At 41.6% G+C, this 19744-nt stretch overlaps 1 protein-coding gene across 1 annotated transcript; it reads right to left on the bottom strand.

Annotated features, from left to right (window-relative positions):
* Nucleotides 1-1904: 1904 nt before the first annotated feature.
* LOC147493805 (protein FAR1-RELATED SEQUENCE 5-like) lies at nucleotides 1905-3164 on the bottom strand. Its single transcript, XM_086567949.1, has 2 exons — nucleotides 2763-3164; nucleotides 1905-2699 (listed from the first exon to the last, which is right to left on the bottom strand). The coding sequence occupies exons 1-2, from the start codon at nucleotides 3162-3164 to the stop codon at nucleotides 1905-1907; spliced, it is 1197 nt and encodes a 398-aa protein (XP_086424075.1).
* Nucleotides 3165-19744: the final 16580 nt, after the last annotated feature.

Below are 19744 nucleotides of genomic sequence, written 5' to 3'. Positions count from 1 at the left end.
AATTATTTCTCTCTCCTATCTGTATGCGGACGGTCTGTCTAAGATCGGGACTGTAGTATGGGTAATGCCTAGTTAACGAAGTATCCCTAAAGACATCTTGTTACTCGATGGTGCGCTCTCTAGCAGAAACAACCTTTGGTGCTTGATCTCATTGTAGTGTGGACAAATGTGTTGGTGAGGAACAAAAGATAATTTAAGGGCAAGGAGTATGACTTTAAGGAGATTTTTGTGATTTCTAAATTTTTGTTGATTTCTGGTCAAAAGTTTAAGATCCAATTGCCGCTCCACTCATTGGCAATTGGTTTGAGTCGGATGGTACTATCAGTTTATCACTGTCTTGTCACCCTTGATATGTTATTTACCAACCTACTTGCAATTCTCCAAAAAATTTATGTATTTTGTTGGATGGTGTAGGATATATATATTATTTACCATATATATTTATCTATATTTTTTTTTTTTTTTTTTTTTTATTTTCCCTATAAGCTCACTGTGACGAATAATGGAAGCAGCCTATGAAGAAAAACTTGGATCGTTATTTGAAACGACAAATTTCGCAACTCGTGTCCATCTCCTTAAAAAACAGCTCTGGGTATTTCACGAAGGTCCTCGTGTTTGTAAACTGAAACGATATGTCTACATGGAAATCCAAACGACTGAAATAGCCCACATGAACATCTAGCATCCTACTCTAAAAGGTTGTATTCCACACTCATCTTTTTTTGCCTGTTCACATGACGACTGATAGTGTATACACGAATATTGTCACCCACATCACGTTTATCTTCTGCAGTGTACATCGCTTCCTCATGTAACTGCGTCATAAAAGCAAGAAAAGCAGCTCGAGTATAGATGGATTTTGCCTGCTTTGCATATTCAATCAAGTGGATACCAATGAAAGGCTTTGTCGTTGCAGTCCTTACCTTTTCTTCGTGCTCTCGGTGACGGATATTTGCAACTGCCAATTCCATTTTCCCAAATAGCTCAAACAACCGCATCCCGAGCTTAACATGATGTCGTATAACAGAGTTAATAGACTTGCAACGTTGGTTGCTTCTGCAACCGCCAAAGAACTCACCATGAAGATATGATTCTGCCCACCTCACACGTTTCTTTTGTACCTTCATCACCCATGTGTTATGACTAACGTCGTATTTTTCCACTAGCTGTCTCCACTTTTCTTCGAACTCTCCCCAAGAATGTTTCATAAACATAATAGAGCTGAACTCTGTTGTAAATCCAGGGATTTTGACATTGGTGATGCAATTTTTCAATATGTGCCAAGAGCACAACCGATGTTTCAAATATGGAAGAATAGATTTCAAAGCTTTATGAATCGCTAGGTCTTTTTTTTGCACACAAGTAAGGATATTTTATTGATATAATAATATAGTTACAGGAGATAAAGGTCTTAAAACTTAGGGTGCTACATGATCATAGCTAATTAAAACCGGTAGTAGGTTCTATGAGGATCTTCTAAGCATCTGATGTAGTCTGGCTTGGTGTAGCTCCAACAGTATGTGCCTCTTTGCATTGATGAGCCCTTCTTTGATTCCGCGTTAGCTCTAAAGTTAGCTTCACGATAAATATGAGAGAGTTTCCAAGAATCCATCTTCTGAGTTGCTCGTAGCCATCTTGCCTTAACAGCCCACGGAATGTTCCCCTTGCTAAATACTATGATGGCAGGTTGTGAATCTGCTTCAATCCATAGACTTCTCCAACCTTTTGCTACTGCTGACTCCACCTCCATAACAATAGCTTCACATTCAGCATCGAAACTGGTGGTAACTCCTAGCCCAGAAACCATGACCCCCAGAACTTGACCATGGTGATCGCGAAATATAATCCCCCATTTCACGGGTTTCCCTGGATGAGCCATCGATGTATTGGCTTTTGATCGTGCCCTAGTTGGGGAGCTTCCAGCAGACTTCTTTTTGGGCGTGGTGGCTTAGAGATGCCTCGATATGAAGAGAGTGAAGAACTTCCAGCTCTTCCGCTGAATTACGCATGTGCCCAGTAGCAACCAACCCTGCAGCTTGAATTCCTTTGGTCACTTCATACTTGATGAGAATAATATGAATCGCTAGGTCACCATCAGTAATGACTGATTTAGGGTGTTCACCACACATTGCATCAATAAATGATGTCAGTGCCCACTTATAAGCATCGTCGCACTCACTTATGATCAAAGCAAAACCAAAAACTATAGTCTGTAGGTGGTTGTTGATTCCAGCAAGCACAACGATCGACATTTGGTACTGATTGCTCCTGTATGCTGAATCAAACAACAACACATCACCAAAGCTACAGTAATCCAGGCGGGAGGTGGAATCCACCCAAAACAGCCCAGCCAACAACCCACTCACATTTAACTCATAGTTGTAATGAAATAAATGATTTAACTTCACCTTGTCCTCCATAATAGCAAGCAGTGTGTTGGCGTCGCCATCAATACAACAACTTTTCCTCTCTTTTCCCATTTTGTTATACAAGTCTTTTTTCGTAAAACCAACATTAAGGAAACCTCCAGCTATATGTGCAAAGTGACCCATCACTTGGCATTTACGAACACCGACATCATTTAGGCATGTAGCAAATTCCAATGCTTCTCGACTTATATTTCTATGTGACCGAAGAAACATTGAACTCGGATGCGGTACAAGTGGATGTGTGTGTTCCCCAATAAACTCTTTCACAATCTACAACTTTGCTTTAGAATAAAAAACAACAATAATGCGGTCTTTACAATTGAACCTAGTGACCTGTCTGGGTGTTCTTTTGGGTGTCATCGATTGGAGTTTATCTGCATGTCGTTCACCTTCGGTTGAACACACAAATCTCCGCTTAATAGCAACTCCATTTGAATGAATTCTATAAACATCCTTACGAACACCGAAGCCGACTGATTTGGCATACTCATTATAAATAGTGTAGGCCTCGTCCGAGGTCTTGAACTGCATAGATAAAAATGTTGCTTTGTCTTCTATATAAGCCATATATGTATCATACTCTTCAGCATCGCTATCACTACTGTCAATATTTTCATTCTTCATCAGGGAAACAGTTGATTCCATATCCACATAATCACTTTCATCATACGCAAAACTTTCGAAACATAGACTTCTAAGAAACTCTTCGTCATTGAGCCTTATTTGATTCGTCATAGGAGCGCCTACTTAAATAAAGAAAACATTTTTTTAGTACAAACGACCTAAATATGAAAAATTCTAATGTACCTTAAAGAGAAGAGGAAAGATTATATCGACTTCAGTGATTGGATGATAAACTAACCTCAATATTCGAATGTATTCAAGCCGTGTAGTGTTGTTGGTTGTTGTCACTCTTTTTTGCTCTACTTCCTTGCTGTAAACTTTAGAGAGTGAAAGAAGTAAATGATTGATCATGAATTAAAGAAGAGGTGAAGATTTGGGCACGCAATCTAATTAAGAAGAATAGAAAATACGATAAATTGGGGACGAAGGAAAATAAGTGAAATGCCAACGCTACCCCTAGGTGAGCACTTCGGCTATCGGTTACAAGTTGGAAAATATGTGGTCAGGAATTGTGCGTAGTAAAACATCACACGCACTGAAGAAGCCCTCAAAATACTAATGTTCCAAAGCCAAGAAAGTACAACTGTAAAAAAAAGAGCTAACCTCAAACTCTACTTGCAAATTCTTTGTACAGGTTTTTTAGGTGCATTATCACGTACATGAATAGCATTAATTATGGGCTGTGCATTCACAAAACAAACACCTTCTACTTCTAAAACCAAAGTTGATGTGAATGAAGTACACAATGTAGAGAACAAGAAAGAGGGGAAGCATGAAGTAAGTCTACGTGGAAGGGAGTGGAGGAAAACCAAGGGGAACCCAAGCTTGAGTGGTCCATTAAAGCATATTTATGATGAACAAGTTGTAGTTGGATGGTCACCTTGGCTTTGTGCAGTTGCTGGTGAATCAATTCAAAGTTGGGTACCTCGTCGGGCTGATACTTTCCAAAAGATTAATAAGGTTAGTAGTAGTACTAGATGTACTCTTTTTTGCATTGCACTTCTTATAATTTACTTATGTTATTCAGATTGGGCAAGGAACTTATAGCAATGTGTATAAAGCTAGAGATATAGTTGTGAGAGCCTAAAATCTCCTCCTCTTAGATCTCTCCCCTCTCCTTTTTTTTTTTTTTTTTTTTTTTTTTTTTTTTTTTTTTTTTTTTTTTTTTTTCTTTTTTTTTTTCTTTTTATCCCTTTCTCTTTATCCAAAACCTTCATCCAAGATGTCCATCCTTCGCCCCATCCCCCGGTCCCCTTCCTTCCGATGCCATACCCGCGTCGCGGCTTAGGGTTCCGTGGCAAGGATCCCCTACTCCTCAAATTCCCTTCCCTGTTTTGCCACCCATCCCTCTACCATTGATATCCAGCCCATCATTAATTAGGTCACTACAAATGCCCCCATCCCTCAAATGTTGGCGGGGTCGAGAACCCACCTTCCCTTCTCTCTTCATCATGGGCAATGGTCTCCTCTTGACATACTCACTTTACGTGTGTCGCACGCGTGCTGGATCTGGGTCGCCTTGTTTGCTGCACCCTCACGTGTCTCTTTCTCTTTGGTCCAATTGGTGGCGCCTCGGTTTTTGCCCCTTCATTTTTACCCTTCTGCCCTTCCTACCCCTCAAATCCCTCTCGATTCCTCTTCCTCTCTCATTTACCTTTCACTCCCTTTTCTTCCTTGCGACAGACTCCATTTTCAAATCCTTACCCCTTCCTCGCTTTCCTTGCACTTTCTTTTTTACCCGCCCTTGGTGCTTTTCTTTGCCTTGCTCCTCTTTACTTTCCACTCTTCTCAATTGTTTTGGCGCTTGTCCTTCCACTTGGGTTCGTGCATCAGGGTGGACTACACCATGGTCCCCTCCACTACCGGGCAACCATTTAAACTCCCCCCTCCTCCCCTTCGATCCTGCCGCCCTAATCTAGAAGCAATTAGGGTTGGCTATGGGATCCCTGATGATATTCTTATTGAACACGTGCCTGGCATGACCCACTTCCCCCATCTAGTGCCCAATAGGCCGAGATGTTTGGTGGCCACTATCGGCCAAATTGTGTCCCGCCTACGGTTTCCACTATCTTTATTAGATGTCGAGGTGTGCAACCACTTCAATGTCCCCCCTTGCCAAGGCATAGGAAATTTTTGGTGTATAATGTATGCCGCAAACCACTACAACAAAAGCCATGAACCCCAGATCGTCCTCTGCGACATCATTTCTCACTACTACATAAGAAAGAGTACTAAGGACGTCAGTGTGGGTTACCACTCCTTCTGTGTCCGTCCGGGTCAACGGTCTTTTATTCTTCGAATTACCACTTCAGATAAGACCTGACACCACTACCCTATGTACATTTCTGGCAATTTTCTGTCCGTGGCCATTCCTCCCAAAGTAACTCTGAACAATCTCATTTTTTTGACCCGCGGTAAGCATTTTTTCCTATTCCCTCTTCCATGCATTACGTGCTGCTGACTGATCCTTTGCTCTGTCTTTGCACAGGTTGGAGGACCGACTCCAAATCTCGCCTCTACGCGAGGATTACATCCGCGGTCTTTGAGAAACTCCGTAGTCTAGGCCCAGAGCAAACTGCCGTCCTCGGCATTGATCCATCTCAAGGGACTCCTCTGCTGACTGACCCATCTTTACATACCTTAGGCAAATACTCTACTCCCTTCTACTGCCCTCCCCCTCCCAAAGAAAGAAGACCTAGGCCTTCACCACCTCCCCAAGCAGGTCCCCGGCCTTCTAAAAGCAAGCCCCATAGCCGCGGCTTTACCCGAAAAACTACCAAATCCCAGGCTCAGGCCCTCGCCGAAATAGTTCAAAAATCCACTGCTAACCTTCCCTCTCAATCCTGTAGGTATACCCCCTCCTCCCTTCGCTCTATTTCAGATTGGGAAGATCAGTGCACCTCTACAGACACCCCATCCGCAGATTCAACACCTCCCTTTATGGACGTCACCAAAATTCGGCTATATCACAGTGAACCTGATGACGACGTGATAGAGGTGGCCGCCACTCAATCTGGCCCTACTCCGTCGGACGCCCCAGTGGCGGCGGATCCTTCCTCTGGCGAGCCTCCTCTCAAACGTAGCCGTCTTTCCACCTCCACAGAACCCGCCGTGGCTGTTCCTCCTACTCTCCAGACTCAGAGTCCCGGCAAAGAAGTCGCTCCTGAAGCTTTCTGCCCCACTTTCAAGGTGCGTGGCCGTCAGGTCAACATCGCGGATTCCGCTATGGAGAACTCAGCGGTAGCCTCTGCCATTTTCTATGGTTCTCATCTTCCCCGTGACCTAGCTTATGCAGATAGCGATACCTTTAAGCAACACCGCACTTCCCATTACACCGCCTGGGAAAAGGTAATCAACTTTTTTACAGTGCATCCATCTCTCATCTCTTGGACATTCTAACCTCCTTTCCCTTTCTAGGCGAGCTTGGACATGTCCTATATGATCCGTGTCCTCTTCTCATCTCTCAGTATCCGTGGAGTCATTAGAAAAGGAGGTGGGTGGACCTAACAGGTTGAGGGCCACCTGTACCCGTCTCCAGACAGAGCTGGAAGCTGCGGCTATGGCTAAACTCCGCGCTGAGGACAAACTGAAAAACGATGAAGCTGCCCACCAACAATTCATGGATGGAGTAAACGACCGCTTGAGCAAGCAGCGTGAAGCCTTTCTCCTCCATCAGACTGAAAGCACCAATGCCCTCCTTCTACAGCACACCAAAGACATGGAGCAGCTTCAAATAAGCTTCAAGGACCAATCCGAGAAGCGATTGGCTAAAAAAATTGGTGAAGAGCATGCCCGTCTAGTCAAAGAAGGACGTCCCCTCCCAGAGAAGCCCCCATCCCCACTACCAGAGGCTCATGCTGCTGCGAGCCCTGTTGTTGATAATCCTTCCACTTTGCTCTCTGATGCCCCCGTTGATGATATTACTCCCTTAGAACCTGCCATGATATCCCCTGAAACGACACTCCCTGCCGACGACCTGCCTCAGGACTGAGACTAGCCCCATTGTTGGCCATCCTTTCATCTTTGAAGATTGTATTTGATTTTGCTCCTCTCTATTTTGTAATTAACTTCGACACATGTAGTACTCAGTTGTTATTTTCCCGGTGTTTAATTTTGTCACATTTGTTTTGTTCCTCCTTGTGTGTTTCTCTCCTCTTGCTGTAATGTTGATTAGGTCGCGGTATCACCTAGTACCGTGCAATACCGGGGCTCTACCCGCCCTTGATCTCGTGAATTGCATGTCCAGAATGGTTTCACACACCTCTATGCACTTCTCCAACCCCTTTTGAATGTTTAGTTTACAACTCGCTGGGGCATTTCTCTTTGCCCCCATGTGAGACTTTTAACTCCCATCCGCGAAGGGCTCATCCCACTCCGCGGACTCCCCTAGGCCATACAGCCCGCTGGGGCAACTCCTCTTGCCCCTTGTTTGATTCGGATCTCTTGTCCGAGAAAGGCTTATCCCCTCCGCTGTCCCCTATTTATGCTTGATTTGCAACTCGCTAGGGCACCTCTCTTTGCCCCAGATGGGACTTGTAACTCTCGTCCACGAAGGGCTCATCCCACTCTGCGGACTCCATTAGGCCATGTAGGCCGCCGGGGCAACTCATCTTGCCCCTTGTTTGATTCGGACCTCTTGTCTGCGAAAGGCTCATCCCCTCCGCTGTCCCCTCTTTATGCTTGATTTGCAACTCGCTGGGGCATCTCTCTTTGCCCCCAGGTGGGACTTGTAACTCTCATCCGCGAAGGGCTCCTCCCACTCCGCGGACTCCATTAAGCCAGGCAGCCCACAGGGGCAACTTATCTTGCCCCTTGTTTAATTTGGATCTCTTGTTCGCGAAAGGCTCATCCTCTCCGCCCTCCCCAGTTGACTTTGAAAACATTTCATCACAAGATATACTCTTTTTGTTTTCTCAAAAGTGCCATTGTATTATATATTTACAAACAGCTCCAGTCTCTTGCTCTGGATTTCCATTACAATCAAATATAAAATTTCTTTAACATTCTCATATTCCATGGTTTCTCTACTAACTTTCCCTCTGCCGTTTGTAACTTGTAAGTGCATACTCCTCTTACGTCCACCACTGTGTAGGGCCACTCCCAATTGGGCCCCAGCTTCCCATCATTCTCCCTCTTAGTGCTCGGAGTTACTCGACGGAGCACTGAATCTCCTACTTTGAATTGCAGCAGCTTGACTCTCTTGTTGTATTGTCTCTGGAGATGTCAGTGATACTCTTCCAGCCTTACCCGGGCGGTGTCCCTTCTTTCTTCTACCAAGTTCAAGTCTCTCACCAGTATACCCCAGTTTGAACCTTCCTCCACCGCCTTCGTACGGGTAGTAGATGCCACCATCTCTGACGGGATCACGGCCTCCACGTCGTAGGCCAAAGAGAACGGGGTTTCTTTAGTGGTTGTTCGGGGTGTGGTTCTGTAAGCCCAAAAGACATGATTCAGTTTGTCAGCCCACACTCCTTTCTTATCCTCCAGCTTCCTCTTAAGATTGTTCATTATAGTTTTGTTAGAAGACTCCGCCTGTCCATTGCCTTCAGGGTTGTATGGTGCCTAGAATCCCTGTTTCACTTTGTATGCCTGCAAGAACTCTTGCACCTTGGCTCCCGCGAATTGAGTCCCATTATCCGCAATGACGGCATATGGCAATCCAAATCTACATATGATATTCTCCCACAAAAACTTAATTACCTGGGTCTCCTTCACCTGCCGCAAGGGTATAACCTCTATCCATTTTGTGAAATAAGCTGTGGCAGCCAGCATGAACCTCCTCTTGCCGCTGGCCATGGGCAGCGGCCCTACTATGTCCATCACCTACATTGCAAACGACCACGGACTTGACATGTTATGGAGGGGTTTGGCCGGCGCAAAAATCAATTGAGCAAATCTCTGACACTTGTCGTATCTCTTAGAAAATTCCACTGCGTCCTTCATGTGGGGCCAAAAGTAACCCTGTGTTAGCAGTCGGTGTGTCGTGGTTCTCCCCGCTGAATGGCTCCCGCAATCTCCCCCATGTAACTCTGCTAGTACTTCTTGCGCCAACCTTGGTCTGAGGCATCTCATCAATGGCCCATTGAAGTTCTTTCGATATAACTCTCCCTCTACTAGAATGTACCTCTGAGAAGCTTGTTCCCACCTCCTCCTCTCTTTCTTATCAGTAATCTGTTTCCCAGATAAAAAGTTCTTGATGGGCTCCATCCAACCATCGTCTTCCTCTGCGACCTGGCACACCTTGTTCGCCTCCTCCATGCTCGGTTTCTCCAATCTCCAATCTCCTTACTGTTATTGTTCTTTCCTCTGATCTAGGTATGGCCGCGGCCACGTAGGCCAAGGCGTCAGCATGCCTGTTCTCTTTGCGACCTAAATGTATGAACTTGATCTTCGTAAACTTAGCAGACCTTTTACGCAATACTTCCAAATACCTCGCCATTCATGGGCACCTGGCGGCAAGCCCTCCATTCGCCTGACACACCACTAGATTTGAGTCCAAGTATACCATCAGCTCACTCACCCCCAAGTCCTCAGCCATCCTCAAACCCGCTATCACCTCCTCATACTCCGATTCGTTATTAGATGTAGCAAATCCCAACTTCATGGTAAGTTATATCCTGTGGTTATCTGGTGTAACAATCACTACCCCTATTTTGCTGCATGTGTCTGTTGCAGATCCATTTGCAAACACCCTCCACTCGTTTCTCTTGTCCCAGGGGTCTAAGAAGTCTTGCTCAATACACCTTTCTGGCTCCATGACAATCTCTTCCCCCCAAGTGGGATCCTGTCGGGAACTCTGCCACTGCCTATTCCTTCTCCGCGGTTCTGACCTGATACTGTATCTCATAAGAACTCAGCATTACTGCCCATTTTAACATTCTTCTTGATTTCTCCGCCTTCAGTGCTTGTTTCAGAGGCAGATTCGTTATTATAGGAACTGTTATTTCAGAATGTAAATTTCTACAAACCGTGAAAACCATGCGCAGCGGAATTAATGGGGTTCATGATTTTGATTGGAAAACATACCTGTAAATCGGCTAAGATAACTCTGAGAATATAAGATATATGAATCAGCAACCTCTTGATCTTCTGTTGTATTCCTATCCTTAGATTAGACGTTGTGTGGGCAACGATCTACCAACCCTTTCTTTCTATCTTTCCTTGCCTTTTTTTTTTAAATGAAAAATGAAATAAATGAATAGTGACTTCGGCCAGGAGAGAAGGATTTCTATTTATAGGCTACAACATGGACCATGAGGAGAAATTAGGGTTGGGCCTTCTGACGGGCTTGGGCTTCCCATGTTCCGCCCAAACACACGACCCAAGTCCGTCAACAAATGGCTTATTCCACTAAAAGCCATTGTTGCACTACTGCCCTAATCCCAAATTACATGTTATGTTTATGGGCTCCATATTATATGCTTGTTGATCTCCCCGTGTTTAAGATATCGAATGCCCGTTGATTAAGTCAAGTTACTGACAACTACATCAATCAACTTCTTATGTCCTTGAGTAGTACCACTCAGCATCATTGTCATGTCGGAATAAATCCACCTGCAGGGTTTACATGACAATCTTTATGAGCTCCTCAAGGGGACATCATCAACCCAACTTCCTGCGGGTCACAAATTTCTTCTATAATCAATAACACACCTTACATACAATATCATTACCCAATCAATCGAGTTTGTTGATTCACAAATGAATCTCACTCATTGATGATTTAAACCAATGTACAATGCACGTAAGTACCCGTTATTATACCAGGATTAAGAGGACAAACATCCATAATAACAGAGATTTTTGTTCTCTTATATAGTCAGTATAAAGAGAAATAACCTCACTTGGTCCTGTTCAATACACACAAAGTGTACTAGTGTAATCTTATAGTCAAGATAGACTAATACCAGATTATACTACAACCTTACCAATGGTTTGTCCAAATCCATCTAGGTTGTGAACGTTTACTTATACTTTATAAGATACTGATGATATGATCTTCTGTGTGTCACCACACACCATATCATCTACAACATAAAGTATTAGACACATGCATATAACTAATAACATATATAATATTCATAACATTTGCCCATATGATTCTCATTCAAAATATAAAGAATTAGAGTTATTACAAAAGTAATGCTTTTAGTATATAACCCTATCAGTTACCACCACCACCGAGTGTGCCTCGAAATACGGCTTCAATTTCAGGGCCGAGAATATCAGTGCCAGTGCATATTTCTCAACTTTACTATACCGGGTCTCAGCGTCCAGTAAGGTTTTACTTTGGAAATATACCGGCTTCTCTATCTTGTCAATGACCCGGACCAAGACAGAGCTAATAGCATACTCCGAGACCCCCAGATACAAGTATAATTTTTCCCCATGTTCCGGTCGAGACAGTAAAGGTGCCTTACCCAAATAACTCTTTAACTCCTGAAATGCCTTTTCACATTCCATGGTCCATATGAAATCTGGTGTCCTCCTTAGCAACCGATACAATGGCCTACATTTGTCTGACGACTTTGAAATGAATTTGTTTAATGCCGCGACTCTTCCCGCTAGGCGTTGTACCTCTTTGACGTTCTGTGGCAAGGGCATCTCCACCAAGGCTCTAATTTGCTCAGGGTTAGCCTCTATCCCTCGATGGGTAACAATGTAGCCCAAAAACTTCCCAGTGGTCACTCCGAACGTGCATTTCTCTGGATTGAGCTTCAAGTTATGCATCCGCAGTATTCTGAACATCTCCCTCAGCCCCTCTAAGTGCTCCTCTTCTGACATACTCTTTTCCACCATATCGTCTATGTATATCTCCATTCCCTTTCGAATCTTGCTCTCAAACATTTTCTCTCCCACTCAGCGGAAGGTGGCCCTGCATTCTTTAATCCAAATGGCATCCTAGTATAGCAATATGTCCCCCCTTCTACCACGAACACCGTTTTCTCCTGATCCGGTCCATACATCGCGACTTGATTGTATCCTATTGATGCATCCATGAACGAAAATATTTTGAATCCCAATGTTCTGTCCACCAATACATCTACTCGTGGCATTAGGTAGTTGTCTTTAGGACATTCTGAATTAACATCCGTAAAATCGACACACATACGAACCTTGCCATTTTTCTTTGGTACCGCGATTACATTAGACAACCAATCCATGAACTCCACCTCTCGTATTATTCCTGCTCCTTTCAACCTCGCGACCTCCTCTTGAATTCCCTCGGCATACTTTTGCCTCACGCTTCGCATTTTCTGTCTTACTGGTTTAGCATCTTCCCTCATGTACAACCGATGACATGCGAAAGCCGGGTCTAATCCGATGACATGCTCAAACACGTCCTTGTTTTCGGATAAGAACCGTACCAACTCATTCTTCCACTCTTTTGACAAACTGGCCCCTATCGATGTGAACTTCTCTTCTTCTCCTGTCCCCAAATTCACTATTTCAATGTCATCCAGCATTTTCGGTCCCACCGACGACTCAGCCTCCCCTTCGATAGAGGCACACTATAATTGCTATGCATGTCTTTTCTTGGGGTTCGAGGTCTCTCCTTCTGTTCCCCGAACCCATCTCTTCACTGTTCCCTGATGACTATTCTTCGTCGTTACCTGATCACCGCGGACCTCATACATCCCAGTCGGGGTGGGAAACCGGATCACCTGGTAATAAGTCGATGGTACCACCTTCATCTCATGGATCCACCGCCTCCCTAAAATGGCATTGTACTGTGAGTCCGCGTCCACCACCTTGAATCGAGAAAATACTGTCACCGACCCGTTGTCACAGGGAGCAGGAACTCCCCCAAACGCTCCGTCACACTTCCATTAAACCCATACAGATTTGTCAGCGAGGGTCTTAACTGCTTCTTATCTATCTTCATCTCCTCCATTGCCCCTCTGAACAACAAATCCACAACGCTACCGTAGTCCACCAACACCCTTTTTACCATAAAATTACCCATCACCACTGTGATTATTAACACGCCCTCGTGAGGAGAGTCGACAGCCCTAAGGTCCGCGTCAGTAAACACTATGCTCCCCTTTCCAGTTGCGGACCATGGAGACGGCCGCGATTGTCTTGGTGCCTCGTTGACTTGCTGGATACTCGCTGTTCGTCTAATCTTGTCTCGATGGGCGTTGTGACTCAACACTTCTCCACTGTAAATGACGTTGATCATTCCCAGTATCCTCCCCTGATTTGGTACCTGCTCCTCTTTCCCATTCTCCCTTATGAATTCCTTCAACAACCCCTTCCCTATCATCCTCTGTACCAACCACTTCAACGCATAGTAGTCATTCGTCTCATGGTTCTGTATTTGATGATAAGCACAATAAGGCCTGCCTGGTATTTCTATTGGTTTGTTTTGCAGCCCTTCGTAACCCTACAAATTCTGAATCAACGGCAATATCTCGTCCAACGGTCTGTTCACCGCGACTTGTTCTGTCTCTCGGTAGAGTTTCCTTTCCCTATTCTCCCTTCTGATCTCCTCTCGGCCCCGTTCTGGTCGCGATGAGTGTAGGAACCGTTATGGTTGCATGTCACTATTTACAATACGTGAAAACCCATGCACAGCGGAATAAGGGTATTCACGATTTGTTTAGGAATCATACCTTTGATCAACTGTGATAACTCTGAGAATCAACAACCTCTTGATCTTCTGTTGTATTCCTATCTTGGAATGGACATTGTGTGGGCAACGATCTACCAGCCCCTTCTTTCTCTCTTGGCCAAATTTTGGGACTAATTGTGCTTGAGCAATCACTCAATATTTGGCCAGGAAAGAAGGGTTTCTTTCACTATACCAAAATAGGGCATTCCTAACGGTCTGAAACCGTTACTAAAAAGATTTGTAACGGTTTTTTTGCGTCACAGTTTTGGCGTTTCTAATTTGTTATTAATATTCATAACGGTTCTAAACCGTTACATAATTATTTATTGTAACGGTTTTTTGCCGTAACTGAAAATACTTGCTAACGGTTTTCTTTGCTCGATTGTGTTACTTCTTTGTAACGGTTTTATAAAGTTAGTAACGCTTTTTTGTGTTACTAATTTATAAACTGAGTAACGGTTTTTTGCTGTAACTGAAACATTTGCTAACGGTTTTCTTTACTCAATTATGTTACTCTTTTGTAACGGTTTTATAAAGTTAGTACCGTTTTTTTTTGTTACTGATTTATAAAATTTGTAACGGTTAATTTTCTTTTGGTATCGGTTTTGCTGCTTATTAAGTGTTAGTCATTGCAAAACTTAGTTACGGTTTTCCACCATTACCAAACTATTCCATATATAAAAAATAATAATTTCCCCTAAAACCACCCTTTTTGGGAGACTAGTGAACTTGCCATAAAGATGCGCTACTTATTGGGTATTCTACAATCGTCTATAACATAAACAAGAAATCTCACAAGAACATCCAATCACATAATCTTTTATTAAAATATCATCACCAAAACGTCTTTCATAAATAAGACTTGCCACGAATGAAATACACATTGTTTTCCAAATCAATGGGACTTGTCCTTAAACTCAAACTCTCACGTCATTTGTACAAAACTCCCACCTTCAGTAGTTGCAAGCATCAGGGGATGACTTTGGGATGGTATCATCAGAAAAGTCCTTTTCATCGTATACACCAATATAAATAAATAAAAGAGAGTCAGGCAGTAGAAAACAAATATGTATAGATATATACTTATATTTTATTCTTAAGTAGTAGCTCCTTATACTCAAACTACGGAATTCAGAAAAGAGAGTATGGTAGCAGACTAGTAGCAATAGAACCATAGTATAGACATGAAAATTTATGTAATGCCCCGAAACCCTATAACCTTGCCTGACACCTTGACAAAAGAAATGAAAATTTTGACAGAGTCTCCTCTGTATTTTCAACATTTCATAGACATAAATCCTGTCATAACCTAAAAATCAAATAATATACTTCCATAATATATATTAAAACTTCATACCTCGGTCATAAACCCAACAACTCAAATATATATTGATTCATAGAACCAGCTATTTAACCATCTCGACCAATGCCAGTTAAGTCAAATAACCAATCCTCGAATCAAAATAATACTATAAATTATATACCACAATTAAAATGAAAACAACATATACATCACTTCCACTTATATCAGTGTTATACACCTCTATTAGTTCCAACTAGAGATACCACACTTCGAATATATATACACCATACCTTCACACTACTCACATGTAAGAACCCATCTTCCAAAACAAATTAAACTCATGAATATTCCAACATCCGCATACAATTGTCACATATGAAACGAAAGAAAACCACACAAGGACCTTACCTTTCATTAACTGCTAGGTCTTTTGTTGTTGTTCTCCATCTACGTTCCAACACAGAACGCTAAAGCTAGTTCCTCACTCGGAGGTATTTTAGTTCCTTATTCCCCTAACAAAATAACTAAAATGACATATACATGATTATACAAAATAACTACATTTAACTTAACTTAAATTAACTAAAGTAACATATACGCGATTACCGGTTCCATGAGATAACATTCACATCTGCTTTATGTGCCTTAATAGAAACTGCAGGTCTTTTCCCAAATGGGTATCCCATATGGCAAATATATCATCCCACGAACATGGCCTTAAAAACATCAGAACCCCGGTGAGGGGCTCCTTTGCATGAAGGAATTTAGACAACTTTTAGAATGGAATAGACTTCAAATTGAGGGCTTTACCGCATTAAAACACCCACACACAAAAAACGAAGAAATTTTGTTAATCAAGTTAGAGTGTATCTAGAGATCCTCAACACTTCCGACATGCCCAACAAAAAGAGTAGATTCTACTTTCCATGTTCCACTAGACAAAGGCTCTCACAAATGAATAGGCTTCTTGCAATCCCCTTGAGACGTGAAAAGATAAAAAAGAGAATAGTAGCAGTGTTAATTTTGAGTAGATTGTTTTGCGGCAGTGTAATTCAAATACATCACCAAACAGAGGACATACTATAAATTCTAGCTTACCCTTTAAAAAGGTAGCAGAACAAAATTATTATTTTACATAGTAACTGTCAAAAGTTACAACTATGAGGACATACTATAAATTCTAGCTTACCCTCTAAAAAATGGAGGACCAAATGTTTATATACGTTATGGGGAGGGTAAGCAAGAATCTCTTTCTCCTGAACTGTACATGAGTTGTTACGCCACTTTAATCCATTCATGTAAGGCTAACTTCTTCCATTCAATGTTGTAAACTATATACATGTCTACCTGTCTATTAAAGACCTGAGGACACCAAGAAGGAACATCCATTCCAACAGCAGTTCTTGCAGTCAACAACCTCGTGCGACAAGTAAACAAATGAAATCCAAAAAAGTTGCCCATCAGGACCTCTTGCAGTCATTGCCCATCATGTTTTCTGATTGCCACTCATTAGAAACAACAATTTCTTCTCTTGAAGAAGCACAATTCTCATTAAAATTCCCGAGTGGGACAACCTGGAGAAAGAATCAATTCAAAAGTGAGAGGTGAAGGCTAAACATGGATCAACGATCTATAACTTGCATCGTGCCTACCACATACACAATGAGCTAAATAAAGATATTACTTGGTCTTTAATCAGAAAGTCAGTAGTCCTCATCTTCTTTGCCCTGAGGTGATTGTTCATGTGTACTTTTTCATTGTTGTCATCTACAAAGTTTTGATCCGACACCTCTACAAGAACAGAAATAAGTTGAACCATTCTGGATTAAAAAAGAATTAAAATCCAGGCTTGAATTAGATCACATAGACCATTTTCTTCAATATTTGTTTAAGAAAGAGGTCTTAAATGTGACAATTTTCTACACTAGAACCTAGAAGCATTCAATCTCAATTGTTCAGTTTAGACCATCTTCATTATAAATTAAGTTAACCATCAGTAAGAAAATACGCCTCACTTTAACAGCCAAGCCTTTAGAGACACCGAGTGTTAACAAAATAGTTGTCCTCCAAATCTGTAACCTGGCTAATACCTCAAGATTATTGCAAAAGATCTACACTACAAATTTAACCAAAGAACAATGATTCAAGCCTTATTACTCAATTCCTGAAATAGATAAATGAGAAAATAATCATAGTTGAATGCAAAGGAGATACCCCTCATGGGAGAAACTCCATGCAACCCCTCTAGAGACAAGGTTATTGTGTACCTCGTATTCAGAGAGCTAGATCCATGCTTCCCCCTACCCTCAAACTCTTAAAGAGGTATCTCCTTAACATGTCTCTTACCTCCTAGGTCTAACAAGAAGCAATATGTTTGAACAAAGTACACCCATCTGAAAGCCATGTAAAATAAACACAAGAATGTAGGAAGGGCACACACGTAAATCTTAATGCCAATACAGGAGCCAATTAACCAAACAATACCATTGTCCGTGTTGCGCAACAAACATATGAAACTCAGACAAACTTAAAGGTGACTAAGAAGAAAGCAATTCAATAATCATTGAGATCACTTGACATATAATAGACATTGCTGAATATATGATTAAGGACAAGTGATGATAGTGAAACATAGTAAGATTTGTCCCAGATGTTACAGACACAACAATAGTTAAGAAGTGCAAAGGAAAATACAACTAAAAAACAATACAAGCACTAATGGATCTCGTAAGTTTTGCAGTGTTCAACTAATATATATTTAGAGATGGATAAAGGACAGAGCAAGATTTACAGCATTTTTTGCCAAAAATAATGCAGGAACTTTGTACTTTTCAAACATGAGCTCTGTTGTCCTGTAAACAATGGTTTTAACACATTATATAACTGCGCGACAAATGCCCGATAAGGGAGATAAAAGGAGAAAATTAAATAATAAAAGAACTAGGTTATAATGTTTTACAATTTATATAAGTTGAACAACGACAAATTGGCAGATCAAGTCGTATAGAGACCGAGACACAAACATGTAGGTATGCCACTTGTGTGAAGGAAGACTACAAAGTGTTCTGTAGATCTACTTTAAAAATATGTTAGGACACTTGATCATAAAGTAGTAATGTGTTAACTTCATGGATCTATATGGATGTGCAACCCACCCCCTCCTCTCCCTTTCCTCCTTTTTTTTTTATAAAAAACTCGTATTCCTAGACCCGTACAATCAACTATGTATATGGTTCTGGAGAAATGGCAGATTCAAGACGGGCGAATTGACTGTCAAACCAACTATTGATCTCATCAAAATATAAGATAAAGGATAGTCGGGTGCGGATCACCTTTCTCTCTGCTGAAGTGTATTAGGCGGCGGTTACGCAAGTAGCATAGGATGTTACGTGGGATCAATCAAGTAAATGCTCCCTGAAAAAGAAAATGATAAATAATGTTATAACGTGTTCAAACTGAAAAAGGTGCGGGGAGAACAGAAGTACCAAGAAAATGCGAGGCACTAAAAAAATTTAGAAGTACAAATTACATATTTGCCAAAAGAGAACTGCAATGACCACACAATTTGCAAAAGAGAATTTCGCGAAACAAAATGTGTGATCATCTTCTTCATCGGTATGATGTGCATGGTATGGGTCCGATGGATTATGTGATAGATAACATGATGGCCAATCTGCCCGTGAAAACATTCCATACAACGCAAATTTGGTTCCAATGAACAACAAAAGCTGCTCAACACGCATGTGTCAAGAGACTAGTCATTACCTGAAAGCATGGTCCCAAATAGTATTGATGATATCCCAATCCACAACAACGCCATCCTTCATGGCATACATCACCTGTAGAAAAATAAAGTATTTAAACAAAATTTAAACTTATCAAAATTTTGTACAACAAAAAAACAAAAGAAAATGACCTGACCTCCATATTATCCCTCCAGTATCCCAAGGCTTGAGAACCAGCATAAAACTTCTGCTTCGCCTTGGTTTTATCAGAATCATTTCGGACACTACCATTTTTAGTATCCATAATAGATTCAGAATCTTTTTCAAACTTGACATCATCAATTCCCAACTGATCAATCAACCTAACCACCTTTTTAAACAATATTAATGGTATACTTTAGTGCCCCACATTGTAAAACCAGTATAGTTTATTATTAAAAAAAAAACTTTAAACATCTGAGAGGGAAAAAACGACTTTGGGTGCATCTTCACCAAGCGTAACCGACTTTACACGTGTGTGTACCCAAATCAACTAGTATTGCAGATACTTTATCTAAAAAGCGTAACAAAAGCGAAGTACATAACACGCAGTTGCATTGAACCTTGTTAACAGGAAACATTCCACAAACTCAAAGAACATTAACTTTTTGAAACAAATTAAAGCATCAACTCAATGAATGAATCATCGGACCTTTTAGTAGATTGATTTTCGTTCACAAAATGATATGATATTCACAATACATTAACGGCGTCTAACATATACATTGATAGTTATATATTTTCGCTCAAAATCTCAGTAGCAAACAAGATTTGCAACCTTTCCTCTCAAGGCTTCCACCAAATAAGTACTTTCAAATTTCAACTATATACATTTCCAATCACGGACTTAAAAATGAGTTGGCATGCCGAATAAATCATAATGTAACAAACAACTCCACAATGTTTGATTCGACTAGTACAGAAAGAGAGAACTGAACTAACTAACCTTGGAAGGTCACAATGGTTAGGTTGCCACCTCAAATTCTGATAACTCAAATCCTTTCTCCCA

Source organism: Coptis chinensis, chromosome 6, assembly GCF_015680905.1.
Source record: "Coptis chinensis isolate HL-2020 chromosome 6, ASM1568090v1, whole genome shotgun sequence".
Lineage (NCBI taxonomy): Eukaryota > Viridiplantae > Streptophyta > Magnoliopsida > Ranunculales > Ranunculaceae > Coptis > Coptis chinensis.
The sequence above is the reverse complement of the archived record's forward strand: the minus strand, read 5'-3'. Positions and strand labels throughout refer to the sequence as shown.

Coding starts and splice junctions, on each gene's coding strand:
- LOC147493805 (XM_086567949.1), bottom strand. CDS start 3,164: ATGACGAATCAAATAAGGCTCAATGACGAAGAGTTTCTTAGAAGTCTA. Junction 2,700..2,762: donor CCAAAAGAACACCCAGACAG/GTCACTAGGTTC, acceptor GCAAAGTTGTAG/ATTGTGAAAGAGTTTATTGG.